Source organism: Pelobates fuscus, chromosome 1, assembly GCF_036172605.1.
Source record: "Pelobates fuscus isolate aPelFus1 chromosome 1, aPelFus1.pri, whole genome shotgun sequence".
Lineage (NCBI taxonomy): Eukaryota > Metazoa > Chordata > Amphibia > Anura > Pelobatidae > Pelobates > Pelobates fuscus.
This window is the reverse complement of record NC_086317.1, coordinates 264,906,491-264,931,295: the sequence shown is the minus strand read 5'-3', so window position 1 is coordinate 264,931,295 and position 24,805 is coordinate 264,906,491. Positions and strand designations below refer to the sequence as shown.

The 24,805-nt window shown below is 40.4% G+C and overlaps 1 protein-coding gene across 1 annotated transcript in view; it reads left to right on the top strand.

Annotated features, from left to right (window-relative positions):
* Positions 1–24,805, top strand: part of LOC134565841 (multidrug and toxin extrusion protein 2-like) — a 109,380-nt gene that overhangs the window by 42,307 nt on the left and 42,268 nt on the right. The window contains exons 3-8 of the mRNA XM_063425547.1: positions 2,233–2,301; positions 4,266–4,414; positions 12,337–12,379; positions 15,727–15,771; positions 19,518–19,615; positions 21,123–21,220. Of these exons, the coding sequence (XP_063281617.1) occupies positions 2,233–2,301; positions 4,266–4,414; positions 12,337–12,379; positions 15,727–15,771; positions 19,518–19,615; positions 21,123–21,220 (502 nt within the window). The remainder of the gene's footprint in view (positions 1–2,232; positions 2,302–4,265; positions 4,415–12,336; positions 12,380–15,726; positions 15,772–19,517; positions 19,616–21,122; positions 21,221–24,805) is intronic.

The window sequence follows — 24,805 nt, the reverse complement described above, 5'->3', positions numbered from 1 at the left end:
AATCACAGTATGGCTGCCATATGTTTATAGACCAGTTCCACCCATGGAGGCATGAAAAATCCATTATGACTATTATTGTCCATTTCTGATGCTTAGGTAAAGGAACACTCTGAATACATAACATATTTTAGTTTGCTGAAATTGTTATTTTGTTAATGGAGTGTTCATTTATTCAGGGTCATTTATAAAGCTTTATACTGCAGGGCTGTATTTCATAGAACATTGAGCAACCACTACTGACTACATTATGCTCACATCCCTGAAGAATGCATATTCTATAAGAATAGTCAGTGCCTTCCATTAATATTGACACTCTTGATAGAGCAAAGAAGGCTGTGAAATATTGTCTTTATTGTGATCTTTGATCTTTTGTTAACAAAAATACACAAAAAATACTCTGCTCTCATGGATATCAAAAACTTGCACGCATCACACAGGTTTATCAAAATAAATAAATACATCTTTATTAAATACATATGTGGCACAATAGTAGACACCCCTATGAATTCATATGAGAAAATTATATTTGAAGTATATTCCCACTCAGGGTCGGACTGGCCCACTGAGATACCAAGAAATTTCCCGGTGGGCCGGCACCAGCCCGATAGTATGCCGGCCCCGGCCACTGAGTGCGCACCGGCCCGCAATTACAGGGTAACCGGCAGGAGGAGAAGCGCTCCCTTCCTGCCAGACACTGAATGTAGCATGCTCGGCCACCACAAGGTATGGGGAGGGGAGGGGAAGGGAGGAATAATGAGACACTGGGAGGTAGAGGCAAGCTAATAGGGTGCATGAGGAGCTGGGAGGGAGGCTGGAAGGGAGACTAATGGGACACATGGGAGGCTGAAAGGGAGACTAATGGGACACATAGGAGGCTGTGAGGGAGACCAATGGGGGCTGGGAGGGAGGCTTATGGGACACATGGGAGACTAATGGGACACATGGAGGACTGGGAAGGGGGCAATATAGACACTGGGAGGGGGACTTATGAGGGGAAGGGAGGCAGAGCTAATGGGACACATGGAGGGCTGGGAAGGAGGCTAATGGGACACATGGGGGCTTGGAGGGAGAGCTAATGGGACACATGGACGGGCTGGGAGAGAAAAGGTAGTGTTTACACTGCTGCCTAGGAACATCTCTAGTGATGGTCACGCAGATGGCCTGTAGCGCTACTTCTAAGTCTGGTGCTGCGCAGTGTGCAGCACCTATGTTTAGCGTCTCCACGCTCTGTATGTAGGCACTAAATGCTCCCCATAGAGATGCATTGATTCAATGCATCTCTATGAGGAGATGCTGATTGGTGCAACGAAGAGTAAAATGTTGCCACACATGCACAATAGCCTCACAATGCTTTCCTATGGGAAAGCATGGATTGGCTGAGATCATCAAATATGATGATCTCAGCCAAACTAAAGAGCACACTCTTATTACTTCAAAATAAACAAGATAACATATTTTTTCACTGCAGTGCAATAGCATACATTCACCATTTCAGGTAGTTGGACTAAGATATTGATTATATGCAAATGCACGTCTGCTTAAAATAAATTTGCTCTTGTGTTAATTTTGAAGCCCTATGAGTGCTTTTTTTCACGTTTGAGTAATAGTTTTCAGTTTTAAGGTTTTTATTTTCAGCTTCCACATTTGCACATTATGATGGTGCAATGCTTTATGGGTCTGGTATAGAATTTTTTTTGCATGGCTGCTTTTCATTGTCAGTCCAGCCCTGTTCCCAATGATAGTTGAAATTTTTTAGTACACCTGTGTGATTTGCATCTGGAACAGGAAATAGTTCAAACATGACTTCCTATTTCATAGGGGTATAAATATTAGGTAACACATAGGTCAAATTACTCTAGTCATGCATCACAGTGGGTAAGACCAAGGAATATAACGTAATTTGTGCTGTTTGTATTTTAATTATCGTGCTTAGTTGTTACATAAAGTGGCCAATATAGTCCAAAATACGCATAAGTAGTCTAGAACAGTGTTTCCCAACCCAGTCCTCAAGGCACACCTACCAGTCCAGGATTTAGGGGTGACCCAGTTGTGTCTAAGGTGTTTTTTCTTTTTTTTCTAAAAACACCTTAGACAAAACTGGGTAATCCTTAAATCCTGGACTGGTAGGTGTGCCTTGAGGACTGGGTTGGGAAACACTGGTCTAGAACATACATATTTACATAGGTTATTGATCATTTATCTTGGGATTTCTTTTTCTTTCTTTGTTTATAGGTTATTGCTGTGACTGGGATTTCTGTGGGCCTAGGGCTGGCTTCAGCATGTGACACACTCATTTCGCAGGTATTCAACTAAAAGTTATATTTCCTTTATGTATGTTGAAATAATAAATACAAAAAGTATATGGCTCTCAAGTTGACTTCTGAACAGTACTCATGAAATCCATTTTCCAGATGTGCAAAGTTTGCACTACACCGGGAAACAAACTGGGACAATAATTAAATTTAATTGCGCTTCCATGAAGCTGAAGGGTTAACAAAGATATTAAAATAATATACGATGGGATCTGTGAGAGCCCCAGCCTGTAATAAGAGAGAGCTAATCAAGCCACAATTAGGCAAATACAGGTATTTTCCTCTCTCCCTGCCACCCTGTGTGACAGAAGATGAGATAGAAGATTGCAGAGTAGATAGAGGAATAGTATAGAAGATGTCCAAGCAACTTTATCAAGTAAGTATTTTTTATTTTTATGGTTTATTTATTTGTTTATTTAAGATTTACTGCCTTCCTCTTAAATATGTATTAGATGTAGAGAGTAGAAAAGGTAATTGATATGGGGGTTGGGTAGCCTTGAGTACCCATAGTTGCCAGGGTTTATTGGTTAACGGGACTATTGAGATTGGGTACTTTCTGGTCCTATATACTTTAATGGGACTAGAATATTTGGGCATCCTCTGACTCTATTGGGGTTACTTGGAAACATGCTAAGCTACTGAAAGTCAACCTGGTACAGGTTTTATAAATAGTTAACACAGGCTTAACTCAAGCTATATTTATAACATAAACACAAAACAACCAAATCAAAGGAAATTTCTAAAGGACAGGATCAGCAATCTTTGGCTTGTAAAAAGGTAGGAATAAAAAGATGCAAGAAAAAGTGAAACTGAGAGAAGGAGAAAATTTGAAGGCAAAGAAGTTGAAAAGTTTGGATAGGCGAGGGAGCATTAATAGAAAATTAACGTGAGAGACAAGAGCAAAGAGGAGTGATACAGGGATAGATCATCATGAAGGAAATCATGTGAAAGAATACAATAAGGGATGGCAACTTTTAGCCTGGGGCACAAGTACAAACAAATGACCTTTTTACGTTCACAGATCTGAGTGTGAATGGTTCTACTCATGAGGAGCATGTGCCATATGGATTGACTGATGGAGGTTGCTGGAGTTGTGAGGTCTGGCATCATATATCCCTAAAACAATATGTAAAGTGTCAAGGCATACCTAATTCTCCAAAATGCAGACTTTAAAAAGAACAAGCCACCATGACAATTATAATTAAACAACTACCATACAACCAAATACTTAAGTGATAATAGAATGCTTTCTAATCTAACCAAGTCTACGGCCGCAATATAGCAACCAGGAAACACTGCTCTGAGAGCAAGGGATCTTGTGACCCCCACACAGGGAAAGACTTTCCACCGTGACCATATTGTGTTGCCATGGAGATGGGTGTAGAAGACTCTATAGAGATAATGCCCACATAAAATACTTTGATTTGTTACAAATAGTTAGACACCATATATATTTAGCAATTTGTATTAAAAAAAACACAAAAATTACAACTTAGGCTAGAAATTTTAAATCTTTTAAAAATCAGCAATACATTGTTTTTTTTCTCAGAGCAGAACTATAATTATCACAATTTGTATGTGATAAATATTATATTAATATTATTATTTAATATGTTAAATATTAGTATTAATGTCAAACATCCCTGTCACAAAAGTATAGCACATAGATAGGGGGAAAAATCCTAATCCAAATTCAACTATAATTCCTTCTGTTTCCTAAATAAAAAAAATAAAGAGAAACTAACCAGTGATTACAATTAAATCATATTCAGAGAATTATATAAATCATATATCATATATCCCTGCAACCTCCATCTATATATCCTACATAGCACACTTTTGGCAGCTCTTAATGTTGGTAATGTCATGGAACAAGACTGAATGTGATGGATTATCACTTAAGGTTAGAGTATTCGGTAAATTCTGTTTGTTTGTTTTTTGTATGTCTTTTAGATATTTGGCAGCAAAAATCTAAAACTTATTGGAGTTATTGTGCAACGGGGAATCCTTATCCTGATGCTTGCTTGCTTTCCATGCTGGGCACTGTTTGTTAACACAGAGAACATTCTATTATTCTTCAGACAGGACCCAAGGGTGGCCCGGTATGACAAGTTTACATTTTTAATCTATTCCTATTGTTTTTCAAAATATTTTCTTTACACAGAACATTTGTCTTGAATGAATTAATTTCCCAAATTTTCATTCCCTTTACGTACACTGATTTGTTTTGGTAGCTTCTAAAAGAGCTACTGAAAGTAAGTGACTAGTTATGTAATGTTTCTGACAAAGGGTTATTATAAAATAATCTTTACTATTCCTATATCTATTAATTGTTTTCTAAAATAAAAAAAAACTAATAATGCTTAAAGAGGCAGTGTTACAAACATAGCAAATTTGCTTTATTGCAAAGTTTATTGTTAAGAGAGTACCATATACCCTGTACATCTATGAGAGTCTTATAATTTCAGTGATACATAGATATATCTGTAATTATAAGACAGCCCCAAGAGCTGTCTGCCAGGCAGTTGGAATTCTCAGCTCTGTCTCTTTAATGTCAATATTGTCCAACTTGTGCACAGCTTCGACTTATCTCCCTATCCTTCCCAAAGAGCAGACCTGTGGACTGCATATGTGCAATCATTGGCTCTGATGATTGTTCCACACATTCTGATTCAATTAAATATGAGCTGGGCTGTGTGTTGTCACATGTTTGAGGTGAATGGGCTCAGTATACAGAGATTCGGACAAAACAGTTACTTAACTTTAAGTTTTAGTGATAAAACAAAGGACATTAACTGAAAAGTCCAAGAACAATACCCAATAGTGCAAGGCCAGGATCAGCAAAGTAGAGTCTTAATAATTAGGTATTCATGGTAGGATCAGTGAAACAAAAGTATAAAGTCTTTGGTTGGTTAAACAAATAAGCAAAGGATTACCAGGTGATCCAGGACCAGATCAGGCAGAGAAGGGTGAACCGTGGTTGATTCAGGCAGCCAAGGGTGAACCAAGGCTGGTTCAGGCAGGCAAGGGTGAGCCATGACTGGTTCAGACAGACAAGGGTTAACCACAGCTGGTTCAGGTAGGCAAGAGTGAAAAATGGCTGGTTCAGGCAGGCAGGGGTTAACCACAGCTGGCTCAGATAGGCAGCGGTTAACCAAGGCCGGAACATGAGCGCAGGGTGTAACCAATGCCCAAGGCAGGATCACACCTCTGAGAGTTTACAAGTACAACTGAGCAAGGAACCCAGGGTGGCCTGGGTCTAAATAGGGGAGAGGGAATGGGAGCCCTCCAATGAGGAAGGGTCTCTGGGTCCATATAAGTGCATGCCCCTCTGGGAGAGATGGTGTCCACGCCCCCTATGCAGGCGGGATGCTATGTACATTCATCTTGCTGAACCCCATGCTGCTCCTATACATGCTGAGATGGATCCGCTAGGGTTCTGTCATTATGAGGGGATCCTGGAGCAGTGTGGGAAACACTGAGCAAGAAACCAAACAGATTCACAATCATTGTGGACATAAGTGGAATTGCTGGCATGCCCTTTAAGGCCCAGCCATACCCACGGAATCAATAAAGGCACACATCTCAGGATGCTTGGAGATGCTCCACAAACAGTGCATACACAAACAAAGCACATTTTTAACCTCTTAAGGACGGCGAGCGTTCTATGCAGTTCTTTTTTAGGCGGTCCTAATCACCGGCGGGCGGCATAGAGCGTCCCCGCTGTCCTTCATACTTGCACTTGCAGAAATGCATTGAAAAGTCCCAAAACCGATGCAAAACATTTCCTGAATGGCTCCAAAACTGCAAAAAGACGCTCCAACACCTCCACACTCGACGCCACGTGCTACCCACAGACTCCAGAATGCACGGGGCGGCGATATAAACTTGCTTCCTATTGCGAAAAAAATAAATAGTAATTTGGGGCATTATTTTCAATGGATTTTTATTTGGAAACTGAAAATTATGTTAACCGAGACGTTTGTAAACCGAGGTACAACTGTACTTAGATCAATAAAAGTATATAAATTATATATATATATATATATATATATATATATATATATATTCTAAGTACTTTTATATACACATACATACATCATTAATAAAAGTGTATTTTAATATTAATATATATAATTATATATATTAATATTAAAATACACTTAGAATGAAGTTAATAATTATATATATATATATATATATATATATATATATATATATATATATATATATATATATATATATATATATATATATATATAAAACAAAAAAATTAATTAATAAATTGAATAAAAGAAAAGAAAGAAAATAATAAAAATACGTTTTAAAAAACTTATATAGCGGTTTTAATTTGTTCTAACTGTATTTTGATTTTAATATACATACCGTATATATTAAATTCAAAATAAATTTATAATGATGTTAAAAATACATATATGTATCTATCAATCAAATATATCTATATCTATATCTATATCTATATCTATATCTATATCTATATCTATAGATATAGATATAGATATAGATATAGATATAGATATAGATATAGATATAGATATAGATATAGATATAGATATAGATATATAAACTCCTCATGTCCCGCACTCACTGCTCCCGGGATAGATAGATAGATAGATAGAGAGCTATATATATATATAAAAAAAATATTTTAAAAAATTACCGTATTTATCGGCGTATAACACGCACAGGCGTATAACACGCACCTCATTTTTAGAAAGAAATTCCAGGAAATCCCCCCCCTCCCATAGTATTCCCCCCCCCTCATCCCATAGTATTCCCCCCTCATCCCATAGTATTCCCCCCTCATCCCATAGTGTTCCCCCCTCATCCCATAGTGTCCCCCCCCCCTTTCCATAGTATTCTCCCCCCCTCCCATAGTATTCCCCCCTCCCCTCCCATAGTATTCTCCCCCCTCCCCTTCCATAGTATTCTCCCCCCCCTCCCCTTCCATAGTATTCTCCCCCCTCCCCTCCCATAGTATTCTCCCCCCTCCCCTCCCATAGTATTCTCCCCCCTCCCCTCCCATAGTATTCTCCCCCCTCCCCTCCCATAGTATTCTCCCCCCCATAGTATTCTCCCCCCCTCCCCTCTCATAGTATTTCCCCCCCCTCCCCTCCCATAGTATTTCCCCCCCCTCCCCTCCCATAGTATTTCCCCCCCCCTCCCCTCCCATAGTATTTCCCCCCTCTCCCCTCCCATAGTATTTCCCCCCCTCCCCTCCCATAGTATTTCCCCCCCCCTCCCATAGTGTACTTTCCCCCCTCCCCTCCCATAGTGTACTTTCCCCCCCCTCCCCTCCCATAGTATTCTCCCCCCTCCCCTCCCATAGTATTCTCCCCCCTCCCCTCCCATAGTATTCTCCCCCCCCATAGTATTCTCCCCCCCTCCCCTCTCATAGTATTTCCCCCCCCTCCCCTCCCATAGTATTTCCCCCCCTCCCCTCCCATAGTATTTCCCCCCCCCTCCCCTCCCATAGTATTTCCCCCCTCTCCCCTCCCATAGTATTTCCCCCCCTCCCCTCCCATAGTATTTCCCCCCCCTCCCATAGTGTACTTTCCCCCCTCCCCTCCCATAGTGTACTTTCCCCCCCCTCCCCTCCCATAGTGTACTTCCCCCCCCTCCCCTCCCATAGTGTACTCCCCCCCCTCCCCTCCCATAGTGTACTCCCCCCCTCCCCTCGTGTACTTTCCTCCCCCTCCCCTCCCATAGTGTACTTTCCTCCCCCTCCCCTCCCATAGTGTACTTTCCTCCCCTCCCATAATTACTTACCTGTCCTGAAGCGTGGGCCGGCTTCACAGCGCGCACCGCGGTACAGGAACTTTAATTTAAGGTTCCGGTTTCCGGCGGGACTAAAAGGAAGTGTGCACACTATTGTGCACACTTCCTTTCAGTCCCGCCGGAAACCGGAACCTGAAATTAAAGTTCCTGTACCGCGGTGCGCGCTGTGAAGCCGGCCCACGCTTCAGGACAGGTAAGTAATTATGGGATATCGGCGTATAACACGCACCCACGATTTTTCCCCTATTTTCAGGGGGAAAAAGTGCGTGTTATACGCCGATAAATACGGTATATACACACACACACACACACACATATATATATATATATAAATATATATATATATATATATATATATATAAATTCTACAAATATATTGTATTTTTACATAAATAAGTCAGACAACCCAGGCAGAAAGTCCAGAGAATTTGTTATTATTTAACCCTTTAACTTTCCAGGACACCATAAAACCTGTACATGGGGGGTATTTGTTACTTGGGAGATTTCACTGAACACAAATATTAGTGTTTAACCCCTTAAGGATACATGACATGTGTGACATGTCATGATTCCCTTTTATTCCAGAAGTTTGGTCCTTAAGGGGTTAAAATAGTAAAACATATAACAATATCGTCAGTAAAAATGCATTTTTTTTCATTTTTCTTTCACAAACTGTGCTTTCACTGACTATATAATTGTTGTGATACGTTTTACTATTTTGAAACAATATTTGTGTTCAGCGAAGTCTCCCGAGTATAACAGAACCCCCCATGTAAAGGTTGTATGGTATTTTCAAAAGTGAGTCAAATAGAAGGCTTGAATTTCCTTTTTTTCACTTTGAAACTTGCACGATTGGTTATGTTGCCTTTGAGACCGTATGGTAGCCTAGGAATGAGAATTACCCCCATGATGGTGTAACGGCACCCCCAGGCATAAAAAGGGATTAAAAACCGTTTAGTATATCTTCCCCTTCCAGAGACACAGGCACAGCTACTGTAGACACCAAGCCACTGAACCGGACAAGCATGTGAATGCCGTAAACAGCAGAACCGGAACCATACGAATGCAGTAAACAGTCAAATAGGAAAAACCATACGAAAGGTTTACACTCCTAGCAGTTGAACTGGAACAGCATACAATAAATCCCCCCAAGAACGAGACAAAGCTCTGTGTTGAGGGTCAAGCAGTGAACAGCCAGAGCTGTGGGTTTATTGTTCTTATATACACATTAGTACCACCCACAGGGTTTTGGAAAACAACCAATAAACACGTACAATACACTCAGACACTCCCACACAAAATCCTCCCCTCTGCCTGTGATACAATTCCCTTACACAATGGGTAATGTAATTATCACAAGCAGAGAAATACAGTTTTTCCACATTATTCATAACTTTAAAAGTATGCATCACATTCACATAAAACTTACATTTTCAGAATCAGCATACTCCAAATACAAACATATGTCAAAAACAAATTGGTCCAGTGGTTCAAAAGATAGATCGTAGTCCTTTGTGAACAAATGAAACATGGCTTTTCTGCCCAAAACCAGTTCCACAGAGTCTTCTATCCTGGAGATAATTGGGAAGTAATCCAATTATCTCCAAGGACAGAGGCAAAACTCCATTAAGCACGTGGCAGTAAAAAGACAGTAGAATACAATAAAATACACAAGGTTACATTTATTACATAAAATACAGACATGCAACATATCCCCAGATAGCTTAGGTCTGAGCACACAGTATTACTGAATGGCGCTCAGACCACACACATACAGTTCAATTGCCATGGAGCCAAAGTCTTTCATTATACGAATGGGCTCCATGGCATAGCTATCTGGGGTATCACCGCTCAAACAGGGCAAGCACCGAATGACCCGGCTTTCATGTCTTTGCAGGGGAAAATCAAGAGTTTCAACATGGGGCCATAGTCTAAAGGCAGCAGGCGGGCAACCAGGCTCCTCCGATGCACAGTGGCGAGATTGGTCTCGTCACAGATGGCATACCATTTGCAAAAGTAAACAACCCAAGGTATTGTAAATGGGGCATATCCACTTAGTCCCACTTAATCAGAAACACTGTCCAAAATTATCGTTCAATTTAGTTTTTTGCATTTTTCACGCACAACAAATATGAACGCTAACTTTAGCCAGTGTTTGTGACTTAGTGGCTACTAATAAAGACTGGACATACCCCATTTGTAATACCTTGGGTTGTCTACTTTTGCAAATGGTATGCCATCATGGGGGTAATTGTCATTCCTGGGCTACCAAACTGTCTCAAAGGCAATATAACCAGTCTGGCAAATTTCAATGTGTATAAACTGAAAAATGTACTGTGCTATATTTGACCCTGTAACTTTCCAAAACACCATAAAACCTGTACATTGGGGGTATGTGTACTTTATTGCAGTTAAAATGCCATGCAAAACTTAATTTCTAAATTTTTAAAATGTTGTATTCATATTAAATTATGTTTAATATACAAATATTTGATGCGACATGAAAGCCCTGTTTCTCCTGAACAAAATTATATATGATAGGTGTGGGTGCACATAATATGAAAGAGGCGAATTACGCCTGAACAGACATATAGCGCAAATTCAGGGTTTTGTTTACGTTTTGTTTTGATCACAACTTGTTCAACGGCCTCAGTCCTTAACCCCATAAGACCGCAGGGTGTTCTATGCCGTCCCTATTTTGGTGGCTCTAAACGCTGCAGGGCGGCATAGAACGCCCTGCGATCTTTTGTGCTTACCCGGTCGCCGGCGATCCCACGCAGGCGATCGCGGTATGGGGACTTACCTGGGAGCCCATGGAGTCCCCTTACAACCTCTTCGGCCCCCCTGGGCCATGTGATCGCGAGGTCCTTGCGAGGACCTCGCGATCACATGGACGGCATAGCCGTCCATGGTAATGCCAGCAGGGGGAGTGCCTGTAATGACAGGTACTCCCCCTGGTGCCTGAAAATAAAATAAAACATGTTAAATCAGTGTAAAAATAAATAATATATACTTAGATCATATATATATATTTTTATATATATATGATCTAAGTATATAAAAAATACAAAATTGCTTGCACTCCTAGAACAGGTAAATAATGTGCCCGGTGCAGGTCAGGCAAATAGCATAGAAAAACAGCACTCAGGGACTTGTAAATATCACTAAAACTTAACTTTTAATGTTCAAAATAAATCAAATCAACGTTTCAGCCCCATATTTGGGCTTTCATCAGGATGGTAAAAAAAAACACAAAATTATCGTTCAATTTAGGTTTTTGCATTTTTCACGCACAACAAATATGAACGCTAACTTTAGCCAGTGTTTGTGACTTAGTGGCTACTAAAAAAAACTGGACATGCCCCATTTGTAATACCTTGGGTTGTCTACTTTTGCAAATGATATGCCATCATGGGGGTAATTCTTATTCCTGGGCTACCATATGGTATCAAAGGCAACTTAACCAATCTGGCGAATTTCAATGTGAAAAAACTGAAATATGTAACACGCTATATTTGACCCTGTAACTTCCCAAAACACCATAAAACTTGTACATAGGGGGTACTGTTTTACACGTGAGACATTGCTGAATACAAATATGTGTATGTTACTGCAGTAAAAGCAAACAGTATTTTGACATTCACAGTTAAAATGTCACGTAGAAAAAATTCTTATTTTCTCCCATTTTTTTTATATTTTTTTCATATTAAATTATGTTCCATACCTAAATATTTGATGTTTAAACGAAAGCCCTGTTCCCCCTGAATAAAATGACATATAATAAGTGTGGGTGCATTTAATATGAAAGAGGTGAATTACGGTTGGACAGACATATAGCGCAAATGCTAGGTTTTGTTTACGTTTTGTTTTGATCACAACTTGTACATTTGGCTGCGGTCTTAAGAGGTTAAGGGGTTAACTCATTAGTATTTAGAGCAATAACCTTTGATAATCCTCGTCTCCTTTGGGCCTTCTTCGGTATATTATTTCTTGTGTGAGGTTAAGGGAGTTTAGCCTGGAGCAGTGAGTGGATCCTTATGTTCCACATGCCCTGATCTTAGTCCTGCTGAGGCTGAATAGTTCATTATTAATCATTATAAATTTCCCTAAAATATTTCATAGTTTACAAGTATGAATAATAATGGTTTCTGAAGGTACCTCGTAGTGATAAAAAGCCATGCATCTGTAGTCATTAATAATCTGACATTTAGTTTTCTGATTACAGTATGGCAGAAGATTACGTCCTGTATTTTATTCCTGCTCTCCCAGTAAGTTCATTTCAACTTTCCTATATTCTGCAATACACATCATTGTGTTGCTGTTCTGGTCTCTTATTTACACATACTGCTCTAATCAAAATATATATAAAACCTATGCAGAGCATAATTTTAATGATCTACTAATAACACACATATATATATATATATATACACACACACACACACACACACACAAGACAGCGCACAATCACTAAATATACAATAATAAAAAACTTAAAATGTAAAACCAAATAATTCAGCAGCTCCACATAATAGGAATATTTTCTAATTCTCAATAATCCAAATTGCACAACAATATGTGGAAGTGCTTAGTGAATAAGCCTTTGAATACATAAATAATGATTACACTTGACAATCAATATATAAAATAAATCTCTGTATAAGTTTTTTAAAAATAAGTCCAATATACTGTATAATCCTTGACAGTATTGGTTTATAGCCGAGATAGGGTGTTCAGATCCTAATTTTCAATATATCCAACTTGCAGTGAAATTCTCCATTCCACACAGAGTATCAATATCCTAAAAGATACAGGGGAACAAATATGGTGTGATACTGTTGATTTATTGAAACTTCCCAACCTGTGCCCCTAATAGGAACTCTTACACTATATTGGTGTGGTTACCATCTCCACTAATCACAAAAAAGGCATTCACAATATTCCAATAGTTAAACGAGTTACCGCTCCACCGGTGTATTTCGTTCCACTAGTCTCATTCTAAACACCCGAATGGGTGTTTGAAAGCAGGAGAGACGCTGCAGCTCCTCACCATTGATCTTGTTAATGTTCAGGAGCTCAGAAGACATTTCCTCATCAATGTGTTTCGCCAATGCACTGTGGGCTTTCTCAAGGTCATTTTGTGGCTATAAGCCAGTACTGTCAAGGATTATATAGTACATTGGACTTCTTATTTATTTTTTTTAAATAACTTACACAGAGATTAATTTTAAAGGATCCCTATAGGGTCAGTAACACAAACATGTATTTCTGATCCTATAGTGTTAAAACCACCATCTAGCCCCCTGGGCCCATCATGCCTCCATAAATATAGCAAAATCTTACTGTATTCAAGCCTGAAGCTGTAACACTGCAGGCTGTTTGCCTCAGAAAACAAGCAGTCTGCTGACATCATCAGAAGAGGTGGCCTGATCCAACCACAATGCTTCCCCATAGGATTGGCTGAGACCGACAAAGAGGCAGATCAGGGGCCGAGCCAGCATGATTCAAACACAGCCCTGGCCAATCAGCATCTATATATATATATTGTGACCTTTATGGGCAAAGCAACACAGTCCTCTAGGGTAACAGGCATAGAACAACAGTCTCTGGTGCAAAAATGGTGTGGTTTATTTATAGCGTGCACAAAAATCCATACAGCGATCAGTTTGTTCAAAAACTGCAGCACAACAGAAAGGAAAATCTACAAAATAAATCCTAGCTCAAATTTGAGCACTAACTAAACATAAAGAAATGTCCCTTACTCACCAGGGTAATAAACTACACAAATCAAAAATAAGCATTGGTTTCACCAACCTTTAGCACATTGTTTAGATGCTGCTCTGCACAGACCTGCTCTCTCTCTGCAGGTCAGATTGTATCTGACTCTTTCTGCTCTGAGACCTGCTAATTAAAGCCTCAGCAGTTGCTAAATGGGCAGGTGAATGAGTATAGACTATGGAGGATTCTGGGTCCTAGATACCTTCCTTCTATTACCCTCCCATAGACTCTGTCACAATATATATATATATATATATATATATATATATATATAAAATACAAATAACCGCAAATATATATATATATATATATATATATATATATACACATAAATATATATATACACATAAATATATATATATATATATATATATATATATATAATTATATAAATAACTACATACGTGTACACGTAGACTTTAAATACATATATATGCATATCTATTAAAATTCTACGTGTATATTTAAGCAATCTTGTAACATAATTATGTGATTTAATTAATTAAAATTTGATTGACATGCCTGACAGCCAAGGCAGAAAGTGCAGAGAATTTGAATTGCAATCACTCTATTTAACCCTGCAACTTTCCAAGACACCATAAAACCTGTACATGGGGGGTACTGTTGTACTCGGAAGACTTCACTGAACACAAATATTAGTGTTTTAAAACAGTAAAATGTTTATTACAACGACGATATTGTCAGTGAAAGTGAATTGTTTTCCATTTTTCAGACGCAAATGGCACTTACACGGACAATATAATTGTTGTGATACATTTTACTGTTTTGAAACAAATATTTGTGTTCAGCGAAGTCTCCCGAGTATAACAGTACCCCTCATGTACAGGTTTTATGGTGTTTTCAAAAGTTACAGAGTCAAATATAAGGCTTGCATTTCAGTTTTTTCACATTGAAATTCGCCAGGTTGGTTATGTTGCCTTTGAGACCGTAAGGTAGCCCAGGAATAAAAATTACCCCCATGATGGCATACCATTTGCAATAGTAGACAACCCAAACTATAACAAATGAGGTATGTTCAGTCTTTTTTAGTAGCCACTTCGTCACAAACATTGGCCAAAATTGGCGTTCAAATTTGTTTTTTGCATTTTTCACACACAAACAAATATTAACACTAACTTTGGCCAGTGTTTGTGACTAAGTGGCTACTAACAAATACTTGACACACCCCATTGCAATACCTTGGGTTGTTTTCTTTTGCAAATGGTTCACCATCATAGGGGTAATTCTTATTCCTGGGCTACCATACAGTCTCAAAGGCAACGGAACCAATCTGGCGAATTTCAATGTGAAAAAACTGTAAAATGTAACATGCTATATTTGACCCTGTAACTTCCCAAAACACCATAAAACCTGTACATAGGATGTACTGTTTTACACGTGAGACATCGCTGAACACAAATATGTGTATTTTATTGAAGTAAAAGCAAACAGTATTGTGACACTCACAGTTAAAATGTCACGTAGAACTAAAAAAAAATAATTTTAAATTCCTATTTTTTTTCCATTTTTTTCCATTTTTTTATATTTTATTCATATTAAATTATGTTTCATACCTAAATATGTGATGTTAAATGAAAGCCCTGTTTCCCCTGAATAAAATGATATATAATAAGTGTGGGTGCACATAATATGAAAGAGGTGAATTACGCCTGAACAGACATATAACGCAAATTCAAGTTTTTGTTTACGTTTTGTTTTGATCACAACGTGTACATTTGGTTCAGTCCTTAAGGGGTTAAATATACCTAAACCTAGGTTTATGACAACCTACAAACATACATGAACCCATTTAATCTATCAATGACTTTCTCTACAGGTTTCATTTCTTTATCAACTAGAAGGACGATATTTACAAAATCAGGTATATGTTTTTTACAAAACCCAAATTACAAAAATGTATAGTAATTGTTAATTGTCAGGAATATTGTAAATTTAAAAGCAAAACAGCTGAGCTGGAAAAATATAAATCTTGGAGAATACAAATTTGGTCCAAAATTGCAATTCCATTTTCTTTTTACCCCAATTCTATGTTATTGAATAAACACCAGCATTAATGACATGTTAAACTTGGAATACAATACAATTATTAATATTTTTTTTTGTTTTAGCTAAATCTTTGTTAAAAGAATGTTGGGGGTTTATCTACTGAATGTTGAAGAGTTGTAAAATAAAATCCAAATTGCAAACTTTAGGCTAAAATAGCCAAGTTGAAATTATAGATGACTTGCAGACTTTTTCCAAATTAGATAATTTTGGTTTCATTTTGTCATACAGATTGCAATTATCTACAATTTGTTGTTTAGTGATTAAAACCTTTAAGGCTCATTTCCATACTTGTCACAATAACTTACCGACCGAGGCCTCAATTAAATTCTCTCGACAGAAAACAGTTGATAAATATCAGCTGTTTTCAGCAGATTTTTTATTCAGAATTTCAACTGTATTTAAAAAATGCTGCTGAGGGTATTATAATATTCAGGGGGAGGACTTAGTGTCCTAATGTCCTCCCCCTAGTCCCCACCCATTGACAACAGATTAAGTCCCTAATATTAATATTAAAGAGGGGAAGACTAAATTGTTTAATTAATTAGAGCCCTTCACTAGCCGCCAATGGGAGGGACGATAGATCCTCCCCCTAAATTCTATATTAGGCTCAGGGAGAAGACATTGGCTCCTCCCCCTTGATTGTGTTTATTAGGGGCCCCATTCATCTCCATTAGTGATTTAAAAGTCTCCCACCCAATATCACCCTTGTTATTTCACAGGCCCCATGCCCATGGGATGGAGCCTTTCTAGTAACTGGGTAGCAATAGCTGCCCACTCACTAGGTTTAGATAATTAGTACACATGCCCCCATCTACATCATGGCATAGGGAGGTGTTAAACTTCCCTTATTGTAATATGCGGGTCTTACTGGGCCCCATAGATTTTTTTATTGTATTTTTTTAACTATTTAATGTAGTGGCTGGCTAGTGGCTGTTGGTGCTGCTAGTGGACAAATAGCACTTAAAATTATTGTTTGCTTGAATAATTGCAAGTGAATGAGAATCTGCAAACATGCATCCTGCCGGATGCATTCAGTCCCAAATGTTATTAATCTTTTAAAGCTTAGTCCTTACACAGTATTCTAATGCAAAATTTTAATTTGGAAACCAAATGGATCCGAGCAATTACTGCAGATCCCCTCTGGCCGACACAATTAGACCGAATTAGGCTCTAGTAAATATGAGAATTGCCAATGTGCTCAGAATTTGGCAATTTTCACTGGATATTGTCTATCCGGACAAAATCTGGTGTTTAGTGAATAAATGTGTACATGGCGGTCAGTATGAGTGGATGTGACTAGCATGCATATGTTAACCAAGGATACTTGTTAAATGTTGGTACCGGTATTAATGTTTAACAAAAACATTTTAATGAAAAGTATAGAAGCAAGCTCTTTTAACCCCTTAAGGACACATGACATGTGTGACACGTCATGATTCCCTTTTATTCCAGAAGTTTGGTCCTTAAGGGGTTAAACAGAGCCTTTGTGCTGTGCATCTACATTGTTTAACAGTTACTTGTATGTTTTGTTTGCCTTTTATCAGGGGCGTATTAGCCGCGAGGCAAACAAGGCATTTGCCTTGGGCAGCATTTTCCAGTGGGCGGCAAAAAACGGCGCCCCCAAATGCCCAGGGCAAATGCCTTGTTAGCCTTGCGGCTAACTGACAAGCCCTCTGGGCGGGCGATCTGCTGGGCGGTGCTGGCCGGCGGCTGGCGAGGGGAGTGGTGTATCCTTGTTTTGTGCTGCCCTAGGCAGGACAAAACTCAGGCGCCCCCCTCCCGCCCGCCCGCGCCACCCCCACCCAACCCTTCCCCCGCCCCGCCTTCTAAATACACACACACACATTCACTGACAGATACGCATACACTAGCTAACAGAAACACACACACACACTAACAGACACACTCACTAACAGACACTCACTAGCAGATACACACACACTCACACTAACAGACACACACAGTCAGACACACACACACACACACTAAGACATACAGACACACACACACACTAACAGACATACAGACATCCACTAACAGACATACAGACATCCACTAACAGACATACAGACATCCACTAACAGACATACAGACATCCACTAACAGACATACACACACTAACAGACATACACACACACACACACACACACACAAACAGACATACACACACACACACACTCACTTGTTTCTTTTTTTTTACTTACCCCCCCCAGCCTCTTTACCTTTTGGAATGCTGGGGGCGGTTCCCTCTCTCCCTGGTGGTCCAGTGGCTGGCGAGGGAGCACTTCCTCTGAGCTGTCTGCTCAGCTCCCTCGCGCGCCGCACAGTGAGGCTAGGAGGCGGAGCCGGAATATGACTTCATATTCCGGCTCCCAGCCTCACTCTGCGGCGCGCGAGGTAGCTGAGCAGACAGCTCAGAGGAAGTGCTCCCTCGCCAGCCGCCGGCCAGCGCCGCCCAGCAGATCGCCCGCCCAGAGGGCTTGTCAGTTAGCCGGCTAACAAGGCATTTGCCCTGTGCATTTGGGGGTGGCGTTTTTTGCCGCCCCCTGGAAAATGCCGCCCAAGGCAAATGCCTTGTTTGCCTCGCGGCTAATACGCCCCTGGGCGCGCCCCTGGGCTCGCCGCAGAATGAGGTTGGGAGCCGGAACATGACGTCATATTCCGGCTCCGCCTCTCAGCCTCACTGTGCGGCGCGCGAGGGAGCTGAGCAGACAGCTCAGAGGAAGTGCTCCCTCGCCAGCCGCCGCCCAGCGCCGCCCAGCAGCCACTGGACCACCAGGGAGAGAGGGAACCAACCCCAGCATTCCCAAAGGTAAGGAGGCTGGGGGGGGGGGTTAAATAAAAAAAATAAAAAAGTGAGTGTGTGTGTGTGTATGTCTGTTTGTTTGTGTGTGTGTGTGTGTGTGTGTGTATGTCTGTTAGTGTGTGTATGTCTGTTAGTGGATGTCTGTTAGTGTGTGTGTCTGTTAGTGTGTGTATGTCTGTTAGTGGATGTCTGTTAGTGTGTGTATGTCTGTTAGTGTGTGTGTGTGTCTGTATGTCTGTTAGTGTGTGTGTGTGTGTGTGTGTGTGTATGTCTTAGTGTGTGTGTGTGTGCATGTGTGTGTGTCTGACTGTGTGTGTGTGTCTGTTAGTGTGAGTGTGTTTGTATCTGCTAGTGAGTGTCTGTTAGGGAGTGTGTCTGTTAGTGTGTGTGTTTCTGTTAGCTAGTGTATGCGTATCTGTCAGTGAATGTGTGTGTGTGTATTTAGAAGGTGGGGCGGGTGAAGGGTTGGGTGGGGGTGGCGCGGGCGGGCGGGAGGGGGGCGCCTGAGTTTTGTCCTGCCTAGGGCAGCACAAAACCAGGATACACCACTGCCTTTTATACAGCAGGTTAAAAGATGTAGGTGCTTTATACAGAAAATAAAAAAAATAATATTTTTGTTCAAATGTGTAATTTAAGTCTGTTTTAGATTTCTAAAGCTTTGGCACTGACCCCAGATTTGTTTCACTTAACTCTTGGAAAGCATGATTTACTGTCCCTTTAATGACGATCTAATTAATTGATGTTGTCTGTTACAGGGTATAGTGAAGGCTCAAATCATTGTCAGCATTGTATCGAACATCATAAATGCTATTGTCAACTATATATTCCTGTTTGTGCTGGAACTTGGAGTTATGTAAGCACATACTAATGTTTTCATCAGTTTATTATAAGGTACACATTTACAACCTTGCTGTCTACTTGTTATGAAGATAACGAGGGCATTAATTAATACAATGAATTTCACCTAGTAATTAAGGTGCAAGACTATGCAGCATTACCAATGTAAAGATATGTGTTGCTCTCTTTTTACTGGCATTAAGTAACACTCAAGTCCGAATGACCCCAAAGCCATAGGGCTCCATATTCAACAATATCCGGATTTTGCAATTCAGGCCCAAAATTCTGATTTTAGCTGGACAGAACGCCATTGGACAGCTGACATATGGACCGGGAGGCTTCATGTCTGGGCCTGGATTTGTTTAAACAGAACTAGCAATCAACAGGCAAGTAGGTAAATAAACCTTGCCTACATAAGGGTTAATTATGTGGAAGCTGACCAGCGCTTGCAAGCTAGTCGCCACATTAACATAAATAAATAAAACCTATGGGGGTCAATAAGTCTTCCATATTTCTATAATGGAGTTATTTCACCTCTCTATGCCCCCACCTGCGATATGGGCAAGTCTGCTAAACTTAAAACTAGCAACCTAGTGTCCCACTATTTGGGGGTGGGCATGTCCAACCCCCCATTGTTGAATTAACCCCTTAAGGACACAACTTCAGAAATAAAAGGGAATCCTGACGGAATATTTCCGTCATGTGTCCTTCAGGGGTTAATAAGAGTTCCACCTGCCACCCATGGTTTGTTGCTGTCGGGGACACTAGGTCCTCTATTCTGAATATTACTATTAGGGCCAGGGGTGGACACTAGGTCCCCTCCCAATATTATAATAGCCCCAACCTGCTGACCGCGCATTCTTTTTTTTAATGTCCCCCACCCAATGCCCACACCCACATTATTTCCATTATTTCACAGGTCCCATCCTCATCCCCAGAAACACAATGGTGCCATAGGGTATGAGAGTCACACAAGGGGTTAGGGGGTTGATAGATTCACAGTGGGGTTAGTTGGAGTAAGAGACACAAGATATGTCAGATATGTACGCACAAAGATTAAGTGGGCCAGAAGACACATAAAAGGGTAAGCGTAGTTTAAAAGACACACAAGGGGTAGGTTTAAGGGACATAAAAGTGGTTTAGCAGATGCAAAGAGGTGGGTGAAGGGGTGCGAGAGACACAAAAAAGGTTGGAAAGAAATTTTACATTTCCTGGGGGTTTCCAACATACAATTACGCCCAGGTGCCAAAAGTACGTCTCTGCTTTACTCCTTTGTTCCTTATTCCCATTCTATGATTTTATTTATGTAAGTGATTCCATGATGCCCTTGCTCTTCATTTACTTTCTTGTCTTTCTCTTTTTTGTGTTTATTTTGTCTCAATTTATCTGGTTGACTGTAGACTTGCATTTCAAGATGTTACCTTTTAAAAGTATTACAATAAGCATGACATCAAGTATAAGTGGATATACTTAGGAATGGCTGTTTTTTTGTTATTGTTAATATTATTTTACATATTTTACAGAGGCTCTGCTTGGGCCAACACTATAGCTCAGTTTTCCCAGGCCCTGTTTCTTTTCCTATACATACGTGTGAAGAAGCTCCATGTACAAACTTGGGGAGGTATGTACGTAACATAACTGAAAAGAAAAAATATAGCATATGAAAGTGGAGGGCTTTCTCTTTTTCTCATCTAACAAAAGTCATAATGAATATGTAATATGGAACAAGAATATATATGAAATATGCAAAAATGAAATATAGTATGTTCATATATTTAATATTATTAAATCAGTTAGGTTTGCCCTGCATATATTGCAGTCTCAAGTGTCACAACATGCCTTTTTTTCAACATTTATCTTTTTTTCTAGATGTTCTTAGAGATTATTATTTGAATGTATATAGTGTTTTACAATTATAGGAAGTGGATATTTGAAGGCACTGTACAAACAAGCTTATAATATACTCACTGGTAGATTGCTGCTCAAACCAACCAATATATTGGTATATAAACGGATCTTCCACAACATTAAAGCCACCTGTCTAATATTGTGTAAGTCGCCCTCATGCTGCCAAAATAGCTCTGTTGTGTTTAGACATTGAATCCACAAGACTTCTGAACATGTCTTGTGGTACCTGGCATTAAGACACTAGCAGCATATCCTTTTAGTCGCAAGTTGCGAGTTGAGGCTACCATGGATCGGATTTATTGTTCCAGCACATCCCAAAGATGCTTAGGGGCTCCATGGTTCAGTTCTGATGCTCACGTCTCCATTGAAGTCGCTTTCAGCAGTGGACAGGGGTTATTATGTGCACTCTGTCCTGTCTGCCTCTACACCGCCACATACGCAACAAACTGTGATGCACTCTGTGTATTGAAATCTTTCTGTTATGGCGATCATTACATTTTCAGCAACTTGAGCTACAGTAGTTTTTGTCTGATCAGACCAGACGGGCTAACCTTTCCTCCCTACATGCATCAATGAATCAAACACAAAAAAAAGGAAACCACACTCCTATTATGGTCCTGGTGCTGCCAGACCTGGGCTGTCTACCTCCACTTCATTAGTAAAGCAAAAGTATGGTCCAGGCACTCAAGGATCACTTGTGCAGCAGATTTATTGGAACAACAAGATCCTTACCTACATGCATCAATGAGTCTTGGATGCCCATGACCTTGACACAGGAATACTGGTCGTCTTTCCTTGCACCACTTTTGGTAGGTATTAACTGCATACCGGGAATACGCTACAAGACTTGCCGTTTTGGAGATGTTCTGACCCAGTAGGTAAGTCATCACTATTTGTCCCTTTTCAAAATCACGCAGACCTTTTTGCTTGCCCATTTTTCCTGTTTCCAACACATTAAATTCAAGAATTCACTTGCTGAAGACATATTTCACTATTTCACAGAATGAATGGCCTCCACAGAGTTATTGGAAAAAGTTAAAACTCCTTCACTATTAGTTAGATTATGTATTCTTCTGACCAAAGTTGGAACTACCGCGCTGCACCAAGGCCACCCAATAGCTATTTTTGATCAGGGGCCTTGTCAGGTGCCACAGCCCTTTAGCAAAGCAAAGGGACCCTTGTAGATGTGACGCCGTGGTGCAGAGAGGAAGTGTGTACAAGTCACTTCCTCCTATCATACCAACGAGCCTCGTGGGAGAGGGCAAGGGAGGAGAACTAGAGAGGAAAGAGGGCCTGGTCCAGATTCCCATCTGACTTGGACAGATGTCAGTGGACCCAGGGAAGCCACCATCCTGCACCTTAAAGGCATGGAGGGGACCGGTTGATCTGTTAAAGGGCCATAGTGCCTGCACAGTTGGCCATCATATGTATAAATCCAGGGTTGGTGCAAACACAAACTAAACATCAATAACATTATATAAAATATAGTATCTATTATTTGGAGTGTCTCTGGAACCCCTATTGCAAAACCTCAGATTACACAAGGAGATTACGAGATTAAGCATTACACACGAGGAATATACAATTGCTGCTTACGCGGACGACCTTCTCCAGACCTAATTAATTTGTGCTATGAGTACTCCTTCCCAGCCGGCCGACATTACAGGTGCCTGGTTGCGGTTTTAAAAAACTGTGGCACCCAACCAGGTCCCTTTTCAGCAGTAATGTTTCCCCGGTGCTATCATTATAGGGGTGCCGTGGCACACAGTTTGGGAACCGCTGCCCTATATAAAAAGTCAGATATTGGCAATCTATTCCCTTTTAACCCCAAACACCTCAGATAGCCCACGGTCATATATCTCGACTTGGGAGAGCGACCCAGGAACCAGACAGATTGGAGAAGCATATGGGAGGCCACAGCCATGGTCATAATTTGCGTCAACCATAAAGAGCAGGCCTGCAAAACTTTAATGAGCTGGTACCTGACCCCTCTTAGGCTAAAGCAGAAGGGAAGTTCAGCCTCAAACCTCTATTGGAAAGCATGTGGACACAAGGGTACTTATTACTATTTATGGTGGGAATGTACTGAAATTACTCCTCTATGGACTGAAATATCACAAATACCATCTAAAATTTTCAGTATGCCAGCACTAACGCTTGGTAGATGAGACCGGCACGTGCACCCTATGTGCTGTCTCTCACCTTTATTAAGGACCACCTCTCCCCGGTATAAAGCACTCTATGTACACCACCAGTGATTCAATCCGTTATTGTGTTTAAAAAGCATCTAAAAGATTGTCGCAGCCTTACAGTTTTCGTGTGGCCTAAAGTGCAATGGGTCCCCTTCAGCTTGCGGGTTTTAGTTCAGTCAGTTCATTAATTCCATCATGGGTGTCTACAAATATATAAAATGTTAGCTGTATGTGTCATTGTGTGTGTGTGTGTGTGTGTGTGTGTGCATCTGTGTGTGTGAATACATGTTTCTGGTTGTGTTTATATGTGTATATCTGTGTGTGTATTTGTCAATGTGTGTACAGGTGTGTGTGTGACGAACTGAATCTCGTCACTTGGAGGGGTCTGCTGGCCAGCCTGTTGCCAAAAGACTACAGGTCAAGTCAACGACTGTAAAGACCCATATTTTATTCCCCCTGGTGCCCCTGGTTTGGCACTTTTTATAGAACCGAACGCTAGCTACCTGGCGGCAGTTCGCATGGTCCAAAACCGCCAATATACTTTAGGGGGACTCAGCCACGAATGCCCTGGAACAAATTTTTGCATGAAGACTTTGATGTTCCCGGTCTGTCCCCCAGCAGCACTTAGCCGTGATTTTATGGAACTCTTTTCGCCATGAAGACTTCGTGGTTCCCGGTCGGCCCCCCAGCGGCACTTAGCAGTGATTCTAAAGAACCATTTTGGGCATGAGACTATGCGTGCGTGCGGTAAAAACTATGACTTCCAGGAAATTCCTGAACCCTTGAACTGATCTGGGTGATTTTTGTATATGTCGGTCACCCAGATCAGGGCCATCGGGGGATGTAACTTTGTGAGGATTTTATGTGTTTTAAGGTATTTTGGGGTTTTGTAAAAATTTGTGTTTTTTGTGTTTGGAGATAATTGAGTTTAGTATAGTGCTTGACTCAATTATCTCCTAAGTAAAGGGGACAGCTTATTGTATTGTATATGGGAGTGTCATGCATTGTAACACTGTTATTATTGGTCTGTGACTTTGTAATGGAGTTCCCCACAAGGTCCATATGGGAGTGCTCCTTGCATGAGGATTGTCATAAAAGGCCAAGTG